The sequence below is a fragment of the Puma concolor genome, chromosome D1 (assembly GCF_028749965.1).
Source record: "Puma concolor isolate L17-30 chromosome D1, mPumCon1.1.hap2, whole genome shotgun sequence".
NCBI classification, from domain to species: Eukaryota; Metazoa; Chordata; class Mammalia; order Carnivora; family Felidae; genus Puma; species Puma concolor.
The window spans coordinates 62,669,213-62,690,396 of record NC_141676.1 but is presented as its reverse complement, the minus strand read 5'-3'; the positions used below and the strand labels follow the sequence as shown (position 1 = coordinate 62,690,396).

Below are 21,184 nucleotides of genomic sequence, written 5' to 3'. Positions count from 1 at the left end.
GGCTTCCTCATGAGCTCCTTCCAGGAGGAAGCTGACCACACCCATCACAGCACCCCCTGCCAGGACACCACTGTCCCTTACAGTTGCAAGAGGAGTGGAATCTCCTGCCTTCCTAAAATAAAAGATCCAACAACTTTTTCATAACGTTGGACCAACCTTTGCCTACTCTCCTTTTGTTTTTTCTGTGCAGTGCTTTCTGGAAGATTAGAGGTCTCTGTTAACTTTGCGTAGTCCCATAGCTAAAGCTTTGATTTAGGAAAACCAGCCGCAGGAACAAATATTGGCTTCAGAATCAGACAGACGCGCCTTCAGATTCCTCTCTGGCAGGGTTAACTGTATGATTTGGCTTAAATTATTTGCCTCTGTGAGCCTCAATTTCCTCATCTGTACCTCGCTGGGTTATGGAAGAAACTGAATCTGATATTATATGTAAAGCACTTCCTAGAGTGTGGGCACGGAGCAGGTCACCCATAATGTTATTCTCCTTTCTCTCTTCCTGGTTTGATCTCTTGAGACCACTTTGACCTTAGGCTTTAATAGCCCAGCAGGGGTTGCCTGGCTGTGAGCTACAGCTATATAGTTCACCCACTACATGAGGAGAATCTGTGCAAAGCTCCCACATGTAATTTTGAATAGTCGTTGAAATGTTTGCCCTCTGGAAAGTGAGGTTTGAAAGTTTGTGTCAGTCACAAGAACTTTGGCAAGATGATAAAATCTAATGGAATTTAAGTGCAAAATAAATTCTCTTTTAAATTAAGGAATCTCTTTTAGTCCCACATTCATGTTAAGACTGTATTATGAAGTGGTAAACAGTATTAGTTTATTTGACAAAGATTTCTTGAGGACCTATGTGCTAAGCACTGTTCTAGGAGGTGGATACACAGAAGTGAACAAAACAACGTCTTGTCCGCTAACTGGTGTAGTTATTACAGACGTAGCAGGCACGGGGCACCATGCTAACACTTGATAAATATTTCTTTTTTTTTTTTTTTTTTTTTTTTTTAAGTAGACTCCACTGCCAACTTGGGGCTTGAACTCACAACCCTGAGATCGAGAGGTCACATGCTGGGTCTTGAACTCACAACCCTGAGATCAAGAGTCACATGCTCTACTGAACGAGCCAGCCAGGCACCCGTCTTACTTATTTCTTACTCCATCACCCCAACAAACCGAGAAGTTAGAGATCTGTATCCACCTTTTACAGGCAAGGGAACCGAGCCTCTGACTGGTAAACAGTCAGCCACCCATAGAGCCGAGAACCCAGGTCTACCAGTTGCTAAAATCCTTCCTCTTTACTGTATCAAGTGGCCTGTCCTCAGGAGATCTGTGTCCTCTTACCAAGCCCTTCTACTACAAAGTGTAGTAGTTCACTTAAAGAAGCCTCACCTTTGCTGATCAGATGCTCACCTGTGTTCCCTTTGCTTTGTGTCACAGTGGACTGCATGGACCCCACGTGTTCAGGCCGGGGTGTCTGCGTGAGAGGCGAGTGCCACTGTTCCGTGGGATGGGGAGGCACCAACTGTGAGACGCCCAGAGCCACGTGCTTGGACCAGTGTTCAGGCCACGGAACCTTCTTCCCAGACACCGGCCTTTGCAGCTGTGACCCAAGCTGGACTGGACACGACTGTTCCATTGGTGAGTGTGGGGAGAAGGGCACAGCGTGGCTGGAGGAAGGGGCTTTCCGCTGTAACATGTTCACGGTTCGTGCCCTATTCTCTGTCAGTATTAGTGGTCTGACCCTATTCTCTGTCATGTATTAGTGGGGTGACCCACATCTCTGCGTGCTTTTCTTCTTTCCCTGAACTCCATCCTTCGGCACCCGTACTTTTAGATGGGCAGAGGATTCAGAAATTAATCTTCACATCGCTTAAACCCAGAGTCAAACCCTTGCCCTGTAACCATGTGAATTACAGTAATAGATTGAAATCTCATCTCCCATGTTATGGTGGTCATCCCTAGAGGCAGGGCCATGGGGAACAGCATGCCTGGTGAGATCTGCAGGGATGGGGCTTTAAAGGACTCAGGTCCCAGCTGCCGAACCCTTTAGTTTCACCCGTTCTTCAGAATGAAGTCTGAACTCAGTAGTATTTAAGGTTTTCTGTGACCTAGTCCCTACTTGCCATTGTGGCCAGATCCCCTGCTAGCCCGTAAGTTCCATGAAGATAACAAACATGTCTATTCACCCTACATGCCCAGGACTCAGCACAGGCCTGGCTCACTACAGCTGCTCAATAAATATTGATGAATGGATAATGAATGCATGATTAAATGTGTTTTTGGTTTTACTGTTTGGTTCATATATACAGGGTTTATACATATAACCTCCAAAGGATAATTCTATTGGCACCCTTCTGTCTGTAAGCACTTTATGATTTTTTAGACCCTTGGGGTGCCTGGGTGGCTCAATCAATTAAGCATAGACCCTCTCAAAATGATGATTAAATGGCAATTTGTGAATTACCTAGCACAGTTTTGGTACATGGCAGGTGTGTTCACTTTTAATATCTCATTTAAACAGTGGACACATGGAGCGCCTGGGTGGCTCAGTCAGTGGAGTGTCTGACTCTTGATTTCAGCTCAGGTCATTATCTCATGATTCGTGAGTTCAAGCCCTGCTTCAGGCTCCACGCTATCAGCGGAGGGACTCTCTCTCTCTCTCTCTCCCTCTCTCTCTGCCCCTCCCCTGCTCACTCTCTCTGTCTCAAAAATAAAGAAACTTTAAAAAATAAACAGTGGACACGTGAAAACCCCGTGAGAAAGGTATCATCGCCCCTGTGTGACTGATTTACAGAATACTTTACTCAATGAATACCTTTGAACACCTACTGTGTACTAGGGACTCTTCTAATCAGAGATATAAAGAGATAAGAAAGTCCCCATGTTTGTCACACTTGCATTGAAGGATGAAGGGAGTGGAGACGACAAAGAAACAAATGAAGAGAAATAAACTGATGGAGAAGCTCAGGCACAGAAAATTTTTAAGTAATCCTACCCAAGGACACACAGCTAAAAAGTGGCAGCATCTCTAGCTATGGTTTTTGTTTTTGTTTTTGTTTTTGTTTTTGTTTTTTTACTTAAATCGCTTTCTCTACCACACCACACGGTTTAAACGACGGGAAGCCCAAATGAGCTTATCATGTTGTGTGTTAGCAGTCCCCTTTGTGATCAGGAAAGATGGTTGAGGACCTTTGGCAAAAATGAGATCCATGCAGCCTTTGTGCCTCTGGAATACTTTGAACTACCTTGCCCCCTTGAATGGAGAATTGATGTTCAGTATGCAGTCTAAACTGGACTTTTTATCCTCGTTTGCAAAGCTCGTGTTAAGACGTGATTGCAAACGCAGATGCACAGGGTCTTAGGAATAATTCTTTTTATATAGCTCTGTTTATAGCGATATAATAAATGGTCCTCTCAAAGCTACACTGGGTTGTATTGTTTGTTATGTGGCCACAAAGCTAATTTATGATAGGTATATAAGTGTCCATGCATTGTTAATCCCTGATGAAACGCCACAGCCTTTCACAGAGGTAGGTGTAACTTTGAGTGAGATCACTAAGTATTCTTCAGTTGGTCCCATAAAAGGAGACAGCAGACCCACTGGAAGGGACTTTAAATAGAATCGTGAGGGTTTGTCTTCCTCCACCGTGTGTACATCGCTCCCCATAGCTGGTGTCAGTTGTGTGTGGCCTCTTGCGCACGGTCAGAGGAGTGATGAGAAGCGTCCCTGATCCCAGCAAACCTTGGTCCAAACGCCGACCCCCCTATGTACTAGTTCTAGCTTCGGGCAAGTTCCTTCACCTCCCTATGCTGTAAAATGGAGGTGGTTAACAGGACCTACCTTCTGGGGTTACTATTTGGAAAATTATTATGTGGTGAATTGTTTAAGATGTTATTAAAAACTCACTTATCATGCTACTCAGCTCGTAATATGGGCTCAGTAAATGTTAGCTGCTATTACAATTATGATTAAAACAGCCATTGATGAGAGCCCTCGATATTAATGAAGACATTTGATAGAGGCAAGAAGAAATATGCCCTTTCAGAAACGTGGATTATAGTTTGTAAATCTCTAACCTGCAGCTGACTGAAACAGTGTCACGACTGCCACCAGGCCAGGAATTTCAAAGATGGCTTCAAAAGTACCGTCTCCCCTGGCGATAGCAAATAACAATTTGTGTTTGCCGAGTACTTCACAGCATACAGAGATATTTCTCTGTCTCTGTCTCTGTCTCTCTCTCATACACACACACACACACACACACACACACACACACACACACACAGGACAACAGCCCCGTAGGCAGGGTGGCCAGCTATGACATCATCCCCATTCTTACCTTGAGGCTCAGGGGGTTGCAGACTTGCCTAAGGCACGCTGGTGCCCTATGAGGCTGGCAGCCCAAGTTCAGCCTGGGAGCCCAGGCCCAGCCCGCTTCCTGGTATTCTGTGCTGCCTCTCCACAGGCCACTGTTCCTCCTCAGCGGTCACCTCCCCTCCAGAAACCAGTCTGAAGTCTAGTGGAAGCACTTTGAAGGTGGTTTTCTCTCTTGCAACCCTGCTTTGTATAGGCAGTACCTGCCTGAGCTCAGTCCTGGCTCTGCCATGTGCTAAGGTACTGGCTTTTCTTGACTTCAGCTTCCTTATCTGAAAATGGGATAATAACAGTGTCTACCTCAAAGGTTATGTGACCATTAAATTATACAATGTGTGCACGCACATAGAAGAGTGCCTAGATAGAGTGAGCACTTGGTATCTTTCTCCTACCTCCCTTCCAAGGGCACTTGCACTGAGTGGAAGCTGTTTGAAAGCTGTTGAGTGTTGGCCATGAAGCAAAGCAAGAGATGCCTTATTGACTGAGTGGTGCTGGAGCTGAGGGACCTCCTCTGCGCTAGGGGAATTAGCCTCATGGTGGTGGGACAGGCACTGGACTTTGAGAAAATCTGCTCCCCGCTAGTACGATGGCTGCAGCAAGTTGCAGTTAGTTTCCTTCAAGGTGTTGCAGGACTCTTTACCACAGTATGTGGGATTCATTGTCTTGCTCCCTCAAAGAACGAAGAGGTGGACACAAAATGAGCATCGCATTGGCAAAATTTTATTAGAGTATAAGATCAGGAAGAAAGAATAGTAGGAAAGCTCTCTTTACAGAGGGTGCACGTTAGGATGTGAATGCCTGTGACAGTAGGCAAGGGTCCTTGTCATAAGGTTTTGGTCAGCCTTCCCCTACCCCCTGTTCCCTCTCAGGTCCCACCCTTATTGGCCTAATAGCTCTAGGTGCTGGGTGGTCCATTCCTGATTGGCTCAGTTCCACCGTATGAGTGGTGGCCTAAGGCCATGCTTGGGTCTTTTGTAAAATTCCTGAGGGAAGCCTGAGGGGGAATGGGTGAGATCTGTCACATTCTTAAGAGGAACCTTATGCTTGAGGAAGTTTGCTGTGGTCAGACACTCCCAGCATTATTCCAAAATAGATGTTTTTCCCCACCCAGGAACCTCAGGTCCTAATGTTCCCCTCTGGGCCTACTGAATTCTGTCTTCTTCTATCATAAAGGTAAAATCACCTACAGGATTGTTGTAAGGATTTTTGTAAGGATTCAGTGACAAAGTGTAGGTATGGTGGTCGGCACGGTGTCTGGCCCAAGTCAGACACCTGTCGAGAGGCAGTTCTCCTCGTATGGTGTTATTTGCCCTGGTACGGCCAGGCTGGCACAGATACTGCCCAGAGCCTTCCCATCGGGAGCCGCAGGCCTGCAGCCCGTCCTAAGTGCTCCTCATAGCGTCGGCACGAACTATGGGTTGTGACGTTGGCAGAAATCACCAAATGGCCCTCATAGGAAGGAAGAGATGTCTCACTGGCCCAGAGAACGAGACTTAATGAAAGCATCTGAAATCGACACGCCCCGCACTCCACGACCAGCCTGTGATGAAATGTGAGCCGACAAAGTTCCCCAGCACTTTGGTTACTGTTTGTGGAAACAGTGAAGTCCGATTTTACACAAGTATTTACTCAGGCCCCTGAGTTCCCAGTAGCTTGGCTTCCAATCTCATCTCAGAAATTCCTCCCCAAATCTTGCCTCATTCAAGTGATCTTCCTTCCTGACAAACAGTATAAGATAATTGTTGGGACGAATGCCTGTGGCCCACCCTCAGCACACCTGTGTCCTCAACTCCGGGCGCAGCAGGACTTGGCTTCTCTGGTCTCTGGGGGATGGTGGTAGCGGTGATGGTGATGGTGATTGCCAGTGCTGTGGTTTAACAGAGGGTTAAAGAGCTGGGAAGATGAAATGACTTGTCCAGAGTAAATCAGTTTAGCAGTGGCAGAGTGTGAATTAAAGCTAAGTCCTCAGCTCTTGCCTCAAGCCCCCTTTCCATCCAAAGGTGTTTCCTTATCAGTGATCTTATCTTTTTTCCTGATAAGCCACAGGATGGAGCATCACTTAAAGAGCCACCCATTTCTTAGGGCTTACCATGTACCAAACCAACTGAACTAAGTGTATTACAACCATTATCTTAATTAAGGTTCTACAAACCCCTGTGGAAGAAAGTATTACTAGTTCCATTTTCCAGGTAAGGAAACTGAAGCTCAGAAAAGTTCAATTCCTTGCCAGTTTCCCCCCACTGGTGAGTGGCAGAGTCCAGATTCACACCAGATATGGCTCTAGGGCCTCTGCCAAGCTCTGTGGCATACTGAGCAATGTATTATCATCGAGCCTTTCTCTTGCCAAGCGTGATGTCCATGAGGTCAGGGTTTGCCAGTATCCCTAGTGCAGGGCCTGTCTTGGGTTAGGTTCTCGATGATGACTCAATGACTTACCCAGTGACACATCAAAGAAAAAGCTATTGGCTCTGCCCAGGAAGATCCCAGCACACTACCGGTCTAATCTGTTCTCTCAGGACCCTCCTCCCCACCCCAGTGTGCCCCCACACCGCCATACACACACACACACACACACACACACACACGCGCGCGCGCGCATGCACTAAGGGCTAAAACCAAATCCCTGGGCTCCTTCTTTGTCTCTTTCCAGACCTAGCTCATGTTAGTTTCATGTGCCGTGCAGGCCGGCCGGAACCCCTCCTGGACAGGAGCTGGCATCATTTCACCTCCTTCAGGCCATCTTCCCCAGGGAGCAGCCACGCTGGGCTGGATGCCTCATCAGCTTTTGCATAAAATGGGCCCACTCAGCAGCCTTGCTGAGCAGAATGACTCTCCCACCTCCCCCATATGCTTTAGCTGGCTTTTCATCCTCTTGGCTTTGAGCTGCCTTAGAAAAGGGAAGGAATTTAACCTCTCTGAGACTGTCCTTACAATTGGAAGAGTCTACCTTTCTTTCAGAGCCTCAGGACTTCTAAAGAGGATTTCAAGCTCTGTGACATTTTCCAGGATACCATTTCAAATGTGGTCACTTAGACTCATCGTTTGCCCCTCTGTTGGCTCTCCCTCGGGTCTTCCTTCCCCTCCACCCCAGCCCAGTAGCCTCCATCCTCAGCTTCATAAATTCATTCATCATTTCCACTGCTCTGTGAGCCCTCTCCAATCTTATCTTCCATAAATGACTTTTATTTGAGAGGGTCCTCTCACTGCATTTTATCCCTTTGGGTTGCTGGCTCATAGAGGCGGTACATGGCAGAGATTCTGCCTGTGAAATGCCCATGCTGGTGGTTTATGATTCTTATCATTTCACTGCAATTGAGTTTCATGGAAGAACAGGTAGAGATCTTTTAGAGATTCTGTGGTACAGGTTTGGAGGTAGCATATGCGGTCAGAAAGAATTGCATGGGATTTAGAGTGGGACCAAGCTAGAGCTTTAAGACTGAGCTTATCCAAAGAATATGGCTAATGGTACCTGCTTTGCAGGGTTGTTTTTTAAATTAGCTTTAATGCATATGTATAATATGCCTAGCATGGTGCTGGCATTCAGTAAGCAGTCAATAAATAGTGTGTTTTTAAAATGCATGATTAAATCTAAATTATCCAAATAGTCCCTTAGACTCTTGCAAATTTAAGTCTGAGGACAGTTTATGTAGTGAAGGTTTAGAGCCAGACCTGGATTTGAGTCTATGTAGCCTTGAACAACTTTGCTTTCTCTCAGAGGCTCAGTTTCCTTGTGGTTTCTGACTCTTTACCACCAGCTGCCATCACTGGATATTGAGTCTAGATGAAGTTATTAATGTGCTGACATATTTATCCCCAAACAACAGCACAAGGGCCAAACAGCATTAGCATCAACTTCCATAATGAGCTTTCTGAGCTCAATTCCAGAGTGGAATACAGCCTCACAGAGAGAGCATCCCAGAACAGCTCCAGATCTGCACCTGCCCCTGACAGGCACAGATATCCACCTCATTCACTTATGACCCTTTTAGGCCTCCCTGTGTGCTGGGCGCTGTTCTGGGCACCCAGGATCAGGGAACCTCACCCACTCGGGAAGTGACACCTAGTTAAGTGGTGTGATAAGAGCTCTGACTGAGGTATGTGCATGGGGTTTGGGAGCACAAGGGCAGGAACAGTGAGCTCAGCCAGAAGATGGTGGGGCCAGAAGCTGAGACAGTCTTTCCCAGGTAGGAGACTTGTGAGCCAGAACATGAGAGGGGCAGGGGAAGTGCAGGCAGATGGAACAGCATGTGCGAAGTACACAGATATGCAGGAGTGGCCTCTGGAAAATCTTTTCTCTGACCGGAGACTCAGAGCTCTGGGGTGGGGGTGGGGGGGCAGTTAGTTGGGCCAGAAAGGTAGGCAGGGTCCAAACCTGGGGTCTACTGAATGCCTTGCTGCAAATCTCGGATTAAAAAAATTTCCAATGCACAGTGAAGATTTCTCTCTCAGACTCCATGTCAGGGCTCGCTCTTTAGCTCTCTCAGCCCATCCTGGCCTAGGTTCCTTCGCTTAGGGTGGACCTTTTAGAATTCAAATTCAGATCCTCTGAGCTGCCAGTTGCCTCTCTATTACTCTCTTCCCCTATCAAAAAGATGAGCTAACCACGAAGCATAGTTAACAACAAATATGACTGGAAAGATAGGGAACAGAGACGCTCTGTTATCAAATTAAGTCACAGTTGACAGCAAAATAAGCCCAGTGTTTAAAAAATAATAATAATAAGTCGACAGTAGTAACAGGGTTAAAAAAATTAAAGCTCTAAATATAGCATTTGCATTAGTGCTAAATTTTGAAAATGGTAATTCAATTTTATTTACGAGGCAAATATAATTACATTTAAATTTGAGGGAACAGAATTTGATTCTTATTAATGACAGAAAGACTGAGTGAGATGCTTTAATGCCAGAGAAATTGTCTTCTGTTCATGGATGGGAGAGAAAATTACATTCAGCGCGGAGCATTCTCCCCGCTACAGGTCTCGTGTGTATAGCCGGAATTGTTCTCTCTCTGAGAAGCATTAGCTTCTCAGCCCAGAAAGCACAGCACTGACATCCAATTAAACATCAAAAGGAAATGATCAGGCCGGGCTATTTCTGTATAGGTATGTTACAGGAAGAGGAACCCGAGGTTAGAATTTCAGCCGAGGAATAATATCCATTGAGACTTGACATTTCCTGTACCCCTTCCCAACAGCAAGTGGTAGCCTGAAATCAAAGTTCAGAATAATAAATATCTGAGAGATTGACACTGAGGCAGAGAAGGAAGAGAAGGCGTTGGAAGGAAGCAGAGAAGAGCCCACCAGTTGTCTGGGAAGTAGCATGCAGTTTCAGACACAATGAGATGGTCAGTTCCTAACATTTAATCAAAGACTGGGAAATTGGGCCCAGACAGGCATAGTACTAAATAGTGCCAGAGCTAAAGGTTGATAAACCAGGAGCTGGCAGCTTTGTAATTTAGTAGAATTTCCCCTGACAGCCCCAGAACATTTTCTATCAGAATTGGAGCTCTTCAGTATGTAAATATAAGCCCTCCTGAAACTGGGCTTCAGAATCAGGTTTCTGTTTGGACGCCCAAGCCGATGGCTTGTACACAATCTCCGGTTGTCTTCCTGAATCAAACTGCTGGTATATAACTTGTAATTTTAAAATAATAACTGCTCTCTGAATGGAGATTTTATTTACGTTTTACAGAGCTTCTTCATGTATATGCTTCATGATTTATTCAGACAACAAATAAGAATCTTGTGACACTGCAGATGGTATTGTTCCCAGGGAATCAGGGTTCAGAGAGCCTGGGGGACTTGCCCAGAGACACTCTGGGAAAACAAGGATTCAAATCCAGCCATCTCAGACTTCAGAGCCCGTATTTATCCTCTACATAACTGTGCCATTGGCCATTTCCAAGGTTTATGCTGATCCCTTTGATGACTCAGGTATGAGGTTCACAAGGTATCAGTTCATTGGATACCAGTGCCAAGAACCATGTAAACTGGCAATACTACAAGGGTTCGAGGAAAAGAGTCATTGCTTTCAGCCGGGGTGATCAGGGGGCTTCTTGGAGGATAGCAGGATTTAAGGTGGGTGATGGAGGTGGGTTGTTGGCAGAGATAGAAGGAAGAGACAAGCACCTTGCAGCATCCCATTGTAGAAGTCAGAGATTTGCAACATGCACAAAGATGCGACAGCACATGGCATTTCCAGGGAAGACCTGTAGTTTGGAGTGGCTTTGCTTAGGATATTGGTGGCAGTAGTGAGAGGGAGAAGAGGTGAGCAAAGTTAGCAGGCATCCAGTCGTGAATGGCCTCGGAAGAGTTTAGGTTTTATCTATCGGTGGGAGCCACTGAAAAGTTTTAAGCAGAGGTGTGACATGTGAGGTTTGATTTTGGAAAGCATACTCTAACACTGGCATGCAGTTGGAGATGCCAGGAGGACATCTAGGTGGATATGTCCAGGAGCCAGTTAGACAGGTGGGCACGTGATCGGGTGGAGAGATGGGCCTTTCATAAAGGATAGCAGGGCCGGGGGTCTCTGGGAAGAGGAGCGAACATCACTGTCTCTTCAGTTCATCCAGTTGGGCCCTTTTGTGGGGTGTAGGTAGTATTCCAGCCCTGGCCAAAACCCCACATCCTGGGCATGTTCTGTGGCTTCTGTGCTCACCAGCCCTTTCCTGCCTTGTTATCCTTCTGCAAAGTCAGACCCTATTTGGAGGCCTCCCCCAAGCTCAGTTTGAACTCCTCCAATCAGGACACCTGAATACCCTCCAATTAAGATGAATGGCAGTGGCTTACTACTTCCTGTGATAGGTGCTTCATGAAGCTTGAAATTCTGGTCCTGGGGGAATAGGTGTGGAGCGTGCTATGCACCAACATCCTGGAATCTACTTTCCTGCTTGGTTTGAAAGCTTCCCGAGCTCCTCCAGTGAGGTGAAAGGCCATGTGGTTTCCAAGGCTCATTAGCTTTCCTCCAACTAGATCTGTGGGATGGAGCAGTGGCTGGGAGCAGCGCTGACCCTCTGGTGATAGAGATGGAAGTTGAAAAGCACGGGAGAGTGGCTTGGGTTTGACCTCAATGTCAAGGGGACACTAATTGCTGTAAGGAAGTCAAAGGCTCCTTTCCTGTACCTTCCTCCTCTTCTGGCTGCTTCTTGAAACCTGCACTGAGACTAAAAAGCCATCTTCCCAATTTAGTGAGAAAAGGAGGAAGGGGGGGGTGTGCTACATCGAAACCCTTTTGTTCAAAATATAGAGATATCTGTCTACGGGAAAGAAAGGTACCTTGTAATTACCCTACTGTGTGCTGGGCATGGTGGTAGCTTGGTGCTCCTTTACACATATGGGTAGACTTCAGTTCCTTGAGCCTAGAGATAATTTAATATAATATCTGAATCCCCAGCCTCTAGGAGTATCTGGCACATAGTAGGTGCCCAGTATGTTTTTAAATCAAGTTCAGGATTCTGGCAGCTAGAATCATTATTGCCATTTTCTAAATGACAAAGAGAAGGCTCAGAGGGCTGCTACATTTGTTTCCCATAGCTGGGAAGTAGCAGAGGAGGCCCTTATACTAGCTTCTGTGAATCCCAGCCTCTGTTCTGTGCAAAATGGTAGAACCTTGACGCAGTCAGAAGATACATTTCCTGTGTAAGACTCACTGGGGAATGTAGAGATCAATCTGGTGACGGGAGGGCTCTGGAGGCAAGACAGACTAATTACCCTGATAAAGAAAGGTTCGTGTCAAGTGCTTTGGGAAGGCAGGAGGTGAAAGTCTTGCCAGATGGAACACTAGAAGGAGGCTTCAAAGAGGAGGAGCCAGAACTCAAAGCCAATGTAGAGTTGAACGTTTGAAGATTGAGGTAAAAGGGGAACCCAGACCACGGAAACAGCTTGTACAGAGGCACAGAGGAGGGGCCACAGTGTGTGGTAAGGCCCCGCTTCAGCCATTTGTCTAGCTGGCCCCTTATGTGACTATTTCCTAAGTCAGCCATTAAGTTCTTGCTCAGACACTGACACACATGTCCCTGTGGGACGACAGACAAGGCACTCCTCTCTTCTGGCCCTTCATTTTCCTGTCTACAGAATGGCTAGAGCATCTCTGAAGTGTCTTCTTATGCTCTCATCACAAAAACTGGTCCTCTAAGTTTTTCTCCTTGTTTTCTCTCTTACCCCTAAACCCACCTGAGGGAAATGCCCTGGTCAGAAGCAGGCCACTTCCTGCCCAGCTCCAACACCCTCCTTCTCCATCATTTTCCCCTAGTCCCATGGTCCTTCACCTCCAGCTGTTCTCCTTCATCACTCACAGCTCCCTTGTCTCTACCTGGGTCCATATCCACCTTGCAAAACCCAGGCCCATCCCAACCACTCACCATCCCTCAGCTTACAGCCTGCTTCTGAGCACTGGAAGCCAAACCACCTCATGCTCATGATCTTTAGCCTCTCCTGGGCCCTTCCAGCTGCATCCTCCTTATACTTTGGGAGTTATTGCTCTTGTTCCCCGCAAGGGCTCTTTAAATGTCCTCCTCTGTCCGTCAGCAGAGATTCCGACCTCACTGAGAACATTGAAGCCATTGGTAAAGTGCTTTACCATTATCCTGGCCTGTCCCTTAAACAGGTCCTGGCCTACATATCCCTCCCCAGAAGATGAGGTGCCCACAAAGAGCTGTCCCTCAGATTGTGCTCCAAATCTAGTCCTCTCTAGCTGCTCAGAGGTGCCTCGGTTGTTCACATCATCCCCTTGCTCTCCCCAGAATCATTAAACTCTCCCTTCTCCTGGATCTTTCTAGCCCATAAACATGATATAGTTGCCATACAGTGTTTACTCTATAAAAGATGTGTATGATACTAGGCACATTGTAAGGTGTCCATTTAAGCCTCACAGATGAACCTGAGATATTAGTGTATAAACACTATTTTGCAGAAGAGAAAGCTGAGGCACAGAAAGGTGCAGTGACTTGTCCAAGTCACACAATTGGATGGCTGGATGCACGGATGATGGCTGGATGCATGGATGATAGCTGGATGGATGGATGGATGGATGGATGGATGGATGGATGAGTGATGGATAGATGGATGATGGATGGGCGGACATATAGATGGATAGATGGATGGACAGATGTATGGATGGATAGATGGATGGATGGATGAACGGACAGACAGGCTTATGGCCTAGTGACTGGATAGATGATTAGATGATTGGGTGGATTGTATAGATGGATGGACAGATGGGCATATGGAAGGTGAACAAACAGATAAACAGACAAACAAAAGGAAAAGTACTTAATATGGTAAACACTGGGTCAGGGTGAGGAAGGAGACTCTGACTGATCTCAGAGATCCTGTATTCTAGCTGGGGCAATGACCTAATATGTAACTAACAGTCATTGAAATGTGTCACGTTACAACTGAGGTTTCACCTCAACTTGGTCACACAAGTCACAGGCCAAAGAGCTGTGTTAATCATAGCCACCTGTCATTCTAGCTAAGTTACCTTTGAGCCAGTCACTTAATCCCTCCAAGCTGTTTCCCCAGCTATGATACAGTAATGAAAATACCATTGCAGGGCCATTGTGAGGATTTAATGAGATATTATTTGTGGGCCACCGGCAAGGCTTCTACATTTTCTCCTTATTTCTGCTTCAATAGCGTGGCTTAGACTTAACGTGTACCAGAATTTCAGAGAAATTCCTGAGCTGTGCACTAATTCCGAAGAGCTAGTGATAAAACAGAAAATCCTAGCAGGAATCATTTAAAATTATTTAACCCTCTATTAAAATTTCTTAAGGGCATTCTAAGAACCTCAAGGCCTAAGCAAAATAGAACAATTTTCCCCTATTATCCCTTTTAGTGCTAAATACGGACTTATTAAAGGACTTTCCAGGAGGTCACATGGGGCCAAGACTCTGTTTCACCTGCCTCTGTTCCTTGCTCAGCAGGAAAGCCCACGGATCCTTGGGCGGCGACCCTTGCACTCCTCCCTTGTGGCAATTTTGAGCATCTTTCCAAGTCGCAGCAATTTTATGAGAAAAATATATGTAAGTCTGTCCCTTTAGGGGAACGCCACAGCTTCCCATACCAGCTATTTTAATGAACAGGATTGTAAAATAAGTCCAGACAAATTAAAACATGGCTGTGCTAGGTCCCAGGCTTCATCCAGGCTCGTATAGGGATTAACATTTAATGAGAGGAGCCTGGAGCAGCTTTTTCCCTTATGTATACCCTTTGGGGCGCAATTAACCAGTAGCCAAACCTGCTATCTTTCCCTCCCCTTTTCACTTCTTCCTCCTGTGCCTACTCGCTTCCATGTCATGGAAGGACAATGGGTATGACATGGGAAGCAGTAGGAAGAAAGGTGTGCATGCGAGTGTAAGGACTGAGGCCCTTTAAGATTACAGAGTTCTCAGTCAGAGCTTGCAGCTGAGTTTCTAAGAAAGTTAGGCACAAAGGGGACTGAGCCCCTGTGCAAACATATCTAACTAAATAACTCTTGTACAATATGACCCTGAGACAGAGTCAAGCCCAAGTAATTTAACACCTCTTCCGTGAAGTTTTGTGTTTTTTTTGGGGGGTTTTTTGGGGTTTTTTTTTTATTCATCTGTTTTCTCAACAAATATTTGTTGAAATCTCGCGTTGTGCCATGCCTGGTGCTTGCTGCGGGGGGACCAAGATGAGAAAAAGCTAAGGCCTGCCATTAGGTGAGCTGTTGGTCTGGAGAAAAGACAGGCATGTACAGGGGTGAGGCAAGGCAGAGGTGCAGAGGGGAAGAGCTATAGGCATGGCTTTCCCTCAGAGAAGAGCTAATGTGTTCTTGGGCCTGGCCTGGTTCATCTCCAAGATCCTGTACGCTTCAGTCAAGAACTTTACAGGCTTAGAATCAAAATTGTAAGACAGCTTGGGATTTTCATGAGATTTCAAGAGGAAGCCAAGGCTGTAAATACAAACGGCTTCTTCCTGGGTTTCAATGGTATTGGCCAATGGTGCCATGCAAGGTAACTAGAGAAAGCATACCTAAATTTTGAGGCTGATCACTACAAAAGCTAATATTTTGCTCTTCAAGAAGATGCTCCTCTTCAGGAAGTACAGCTCTGATGACACAAGAGGTCTTCAGTCCTCATCAGTGAGTTGTGTTCATAGCACAGCTTACCCAGGGCCTTTCACATGCACCCTTTTCTTCCATTATCACCACTCAACCAGTGGGGGACCATTATTACTCTCCTCATTTGGGGAGTGCAGAAGTATGACCCAGATTAAATAATTCTCTGAGGACTCTACAAGGACCCAAGGAAGCTGGGGAGTCAGAATCGGAGCCCAAGTCTACCCTACGGATTGTGTTCTCCATAGTACTTCAAAGGATTCCTCTCAGGTCCCAGCCCCTCCAGCTATCAGCCAGAAAGCTCTGATGTGGATCAGGTGAAGGTCAACAGGAACTTATCAAATGCTCACTTGTATTGGATATGTCACAGAGTCAGGATTCACATCCGATGCTCTGACGTCAGTCCAGTGCATATGCTACTACACATCATTTTCTTTCTCACAAAAGTACGTGTGAGCACAATTTATTATACCCTGACTACGTGCCAGACGCTATGCTAGAAGTTTTACTTCTGCACATGTGAACTCGTGTAACTGATATCAGTTATGTCTGTCTGCCATGCTAGAATGTCAACTCCTGGAGGTCAGGAAAGAACCATGCCTGGCACGGTCACCATCAGATCCCATTGCTGTAGGATTGGCACGTAGTGGGCACATGAGAGAGGAGACAAGTGAGAGCAGTTCCTACACCACCCCTGTCCAGTGGTTAGTGTCATCCCTGGCTTACAAGCAAGGAAACTGGGATTGGAGAGGAGCCATGACCCACATTTCACAGAATCCCACTTACATCACATAAAGGATAGATGAGCTGTCAAAGCACATTCTTCAGTGCCATCCTATTTGGTTTCCAGCAACCATTCTGGGAAGTTATATCTGTTTTCATGTCAAAGCAAAAATCAAGAAGGAAAATGAAAGCAGTTCCTTTTATATCAAGGACAAAAAAAAAAAAAAAAAAAAACAGAGAGAGAGAGAAACATAAGAAAAATCACAACAGGACCTACAACTTGAGACCAAATGATAAAGTAGCATCTCTGGTTTCTGCTCCCATCAGGAGTCAGTGAGTCTCCCACGCAGGCGGAGAGGCCATCTGCAGAGGGGAACCTGAACACTGACAGGCTGTGTTCCCATCAGTTAGCATCCCATAAACATCAAGGTCACCCTGTTCAGGCCCCTTGCATTAAGACGTGTAAGAGCCCACAACCCAGCTTGTAAAAGGCTGATGGAGAGGGGCCCAACCACCAGGCAACCTCAGCTTCATGCCAGGAGAGCGTGTCTGGTGTAAAATGGTGAGGAAATGCTGCATTTGGATGGGCAGCCCAGCAGTCTCCAGATGACAAAAGTGAGACTGAGTGTCTGGGAAATTCTGCGGAGGGGATCTCATTTCATTTCACATATATCCAGGGGCTGGCTTGGATGTAACAAAAGATAAGCAACAGGGCCAGGAAAGGAGACAGACCCGCTGGAAGAACCAGGACGTTCCTGCAGAGGAGAGCCTGCCTCTTTGCTGATCAGTTTCCTTAATCTTAAAATGTCTGTCTTGCATATTGCCCTGAGAATTGTCAAAACAAGGAAGAAGCACCAGGGGAACCGCATGACCTTGTAGAATTCGCTCATACCGTCTGGGTCTCAGTAGCCTCACCTCTAAGAAAGATAGTAGCTGGGTGTTCTGACAGCATTGTTGTCGAGGTTAAATGAGAAATTGCATATGAAGAGTGCTTTGCAAACTCTAAAACCTGATATAAGTGTTAGTTATTAAGCCAAAAATGGCTCTCCCACACATTACCTCATTTGATCTAACACCACGTCCCTGTGAGATGGTGAAATGGGAATTTTTTTATGCCTGTGTCACAGACATAGAAAGCAAGGCTCAATGAATTTCATAACCTGCAACCTGCAGATCACCCAGCCAATAAGTGACAAAACAAGAGTGGACCCCAAATCTATCTGATCCTAAAATTCATGGTTTTTTACTTACTGTGTATAAGCAAGAAGGTGCAGCAGTAACAGCTGTAGATTATTTGGATACCCTTTGGATTCCAACATCAGTTTGTGCTTTGTCTGGATTGTGATCTCCCAGAGGATGGAGATTATGTCTAGTTTTTCTCCGTATTCCTGACACAGCCACACTCTTCAGCGCATAGTAGGCATGCATGCAGTACTATCTGAAGAATTAATGATCAGTGTGAATTTATTGATACATACTGTATATCAGGCACCCTCTGAAGGGATGCTTTCACCACCCCCATTTTACAGAAGAAGAAAGCGAAATTCAGCAATGGAATAGGTAGCCTGAGGTCACATAACTGGCAGAACATATATTTAGAATCCCATCTGATTCTAAGTCTTATTTATTTATTTATATATGTATATATGTTTATATATATATATATATACACACACATACACATATACGTGTGTGTGTGTATATATATATATATATATATATATATACACACACACATAATGCTTATTTACTTTTTGAGAGGCAGAGAGAGACAGAATGCAAGCAGGGGAGGGGCAGAGAGAGAGAGAGAGAGGGAGACACAGAATCTGAAGCAGGCTCCAGGCTCTGAGCTGTCAGCACAGAGCCCGACGCGAGGCTGAAACTCACAGACCACACAATCGTGACCTGAGCCGAAGTTGACACGCTTAACTGATTAAGCCACCCATGTGCCCCTTGTATTTAGTTCTTAAACATTGTAGCCATTGCATTGTAGGTTGATATGAAAGGTCTAAACCTCTGCGATCTAATTTTGATTTAGCTCCTTTTTCAAAAATAGCTAGACTCTTAGTAGCTTCTAAACCAGAATACAGCTTGGAAGATTCCAAGCTGTCGTGGGCAAATGCAGCGTGACACAGTGCCAGTTAATTTAGTTGGAAAAAGAATAAAAGCGTCGGGATTTTCATTTGAAGACAGTGGGGCCTCGAGGCCCAGACTCCAGGCAGGGTCTCCATCACAGTGCTGGCAGAGAGCATCAGTGGCCACAGCTGCTCAACCAGTTTCCTAAAACCTGTTTCCGAGACTTCACAACCTCTGCCTGTGTAACTGTGAGGCTGCCACTGGCCCCCAGCCCAAGCGGCTTGTGAATCGGGCCGTGTGTGTTTCGTGCCGACTCACAGGCCTTTTGCGAAGGGCTGGGCAACCCCTCTCTGGCTGTGAGATGGTCCCCCAACTCTTTGCTTTGGATCAGAAGGGCCACTGAGGTGGTGCTTGGAGTGGGAGTGACAGGGCAGTGTGTGGAGCATGGAGCACAGGTGGCAGAAGCACAGAGCCACCCCCTAGAAAACACGCCAGGGTGCGGGGCACTGGCCTCCCTTTCACCCCACCTCCATCGCAGTCAAGGCCAGAATGAAATGCAGACCCCAGGCCCCCTGCACGTGCCCAAGCCAGATCCACGAGCACTTCACTTGGCAATGGGGGACTCGTCCTCACTTTGTTTTCACACATAACCAGTTTTTAATTAAATTTGACTTTTCCTCACATCTGTTTGGAAGGCCCGTCCCCGTTGGAGGTGGCAAGCACAAGAGCAGGGACAGGCTGGCAATAGGGGAAAGCAAACAGAGCAGAGCCCTCCAATCCGCCCTATTTTGGTAGGGAAACGGGTCAGGACAGGCTTTTGCCCGGAGAATTGTTCTCATCTGAGGGTTACACTGTTCAGGGAGATTCGACTCCCGAGCCTCACAGGAGACGGGGTGGGTAGCCACGTGTGACCCTTGTTCCCAACAATGACTGGCTCAAAATGTGTTTTGTTTTTCTCCCCTCCCTCCCCTTCTGCTCTCCCCCCTTCCCCTGCACCCCCCCTCCCCCTCCTCCCCCTCCCCCTCCTCTCCCCTCCGCCCTCCTCCCCCCTCCCCCCTCCGCCCTCCTCCCCCCTCCCCCCTCCTCCCCCCCTCCACCCTCCTCCTCCCCACAGAGATCTGTGCTGCCGACTGTGGTGGCCACGGAGTCTGCGTGGGGGGCACCTGCCGCTGCGAGGAAGGCTGGATGGGGGCGGCCTGCGACCAGCGGGCCTGCCACCCGCGCTGTGCGGAGCACGGGACGTGCCGCGACGGCAAGTGCGAGTGCAGCCCCGGCTGGAACGGCGAACACTGCACCATCGGTATGGCGGGCCCAGGCCCGGGACCTGCTGCGGGACCTGCTGCGGGTGGCACGCTGCCTCTGTCCGCATGTGGGAGCTGGGCAAAACGTCCTTTCATCTGGCGACATTATGGTTGGCCTTTCCCAGCATCAGTTGGACTTAAGCTCACAACTGGCCATCTTTAACCTTTTCCCTCCCAGTCTGCATTTCCCAGATGTCTGTTAGCTGGTCCGCGTGCCTCGCTATGTACCCTTCCTGGGCCGGACGCGGTAGGGCTCTGTATTAAGAAGCCGGAGGTCAGGAATAAGGCACATGACTACTACCACTTAGCAGCTAGCTGTGGGCTGTCCCAGTGCCTCTTTGAGCCTCAGTTTGCTCACCTATAAAATGGGGATCATATAGCATATAAAGAGCATAGCACAGGCTGGCCCATGGTACAGTGCTCAGTAAGCGTGGCCGATATTATCAAATTCATGATCTGGTTGGGAGCGCTTGGGCTTAGCTCTGAGGCCCCCACACCCCCTCGCCACCTAGGCCAGAGCTCTGAGAGAGGCCTGGAATCCTGGGGAAAGCTTCCCACGGGCCCCGGCACCACTTCTGCCTCCCATTGGGCCTGGCTTCGTCCCTCCCTCCCCTGTCCTTGCTTCCATCCAGTCTGCATTGGTCTCCTCTGTCCTCTCCTGGGGCTCCTCCCATGGCTCCTGCTGAAACAGCACCGTTGTTGGCAGCTCTCGGCACAAGCTCATCACTCCCCTCCATTCTTCCTGCCTTTCCTGCTGCTTTTGTTGATTTTAAACACAGCCAGACGTTTTGCTTGGTTTGTTATCCTGGAAAGAGCACTCACCAAAAGCTCTTTATTGAATCAACTGGTTTGTGTGTGTGTTTTAACTTCTTCCCCTTCCATTTTTTTCAAAAGGAGGGTCTGTGATCAGATGGTGAGCACATGGCTTTGGAAGGCAGGATTCCGGGTGTCTCTCTGACTCTGAAAGTCACCTCTTGGGTCTTACAGAACCTGGGAGACAAGCCCCAGATCTTTTGGGGGACAAAGAAATTTGGAGCAAATGGAGCCACTGCTCTCATTTTTCTTGGGCTCCATTCCTTTTGTTTTGTGATCTGAAATTAGTCTGTATTCATCATTCCCCACCCCCACAGCATCACTCTGTTTATAAATGGCTGTGGGATTCCTTGCACTTATTAATAAGAATGGCTTCTAATTTTTGATTATTTACAATGTGCCGAGCATGTGCTCAGGGCTCTAACTGCATTATTTCATACTCCTGCTCCCAACGGTCACCCTGTGAAGACACACATATTATTTCTTCCTTTTCAGGGACCTGAGGCTTAAGGTCACTTAGCTTTTAAGAAGTAGAACTGGAACTTGAGGCTTGGTTTTCTGAGCCTTGGTGCCCAGGCTCCTCACCAGCTGCTTGCTGTGCAGTCTTCAAGGCAAAGCCCAAATTTGCTATGGAGGCATCTGGCTCACCTCCTTCCCAGAGGCTGTGCCTTCTCATTATGAGTTGCAAACCTGGTTTGCCTACCCCGTACTCTTAACAGAGCCATCCTGGAGCCGACGGCAGCCCTTCCTGCTTTGTCCCTAGCAGAGAGTGCCACAGTGCACAGTGCTTTGTCCCTAGCAGAGACTGCACACTTCTG

General features: G+C 47.1%; 1 protein-coding gene across 15 annotated transcripts in view; it reads left to right on the top strand.

The window, feature by feature from the left end:
* Positions 1–21,184, top strand: part of TENM4 (teneurin transmembrane protein 4) — a 2,941,751-nt gene that overhangs the window by 2,797,616 nt on the left and 122,951 nt on the right. For all 15 annotated transcript variants that reach the window (XM_086678435.1, XM_086678426.1, XM_086678434.1 and 12 more), the window contains 2 exons: positions 1,435–1,635; positions 19,367–19,552. In XM_086678435.1, coding sequence (XP_086534561.1) covers positions 1,435–1,635; positions 19,367–19,552 — 387 coding nt within the window. The remainder of the gene's footprint in view (positions 1–1,434; positions 1,636–19,366; positions 19,553–21,184) is intronic.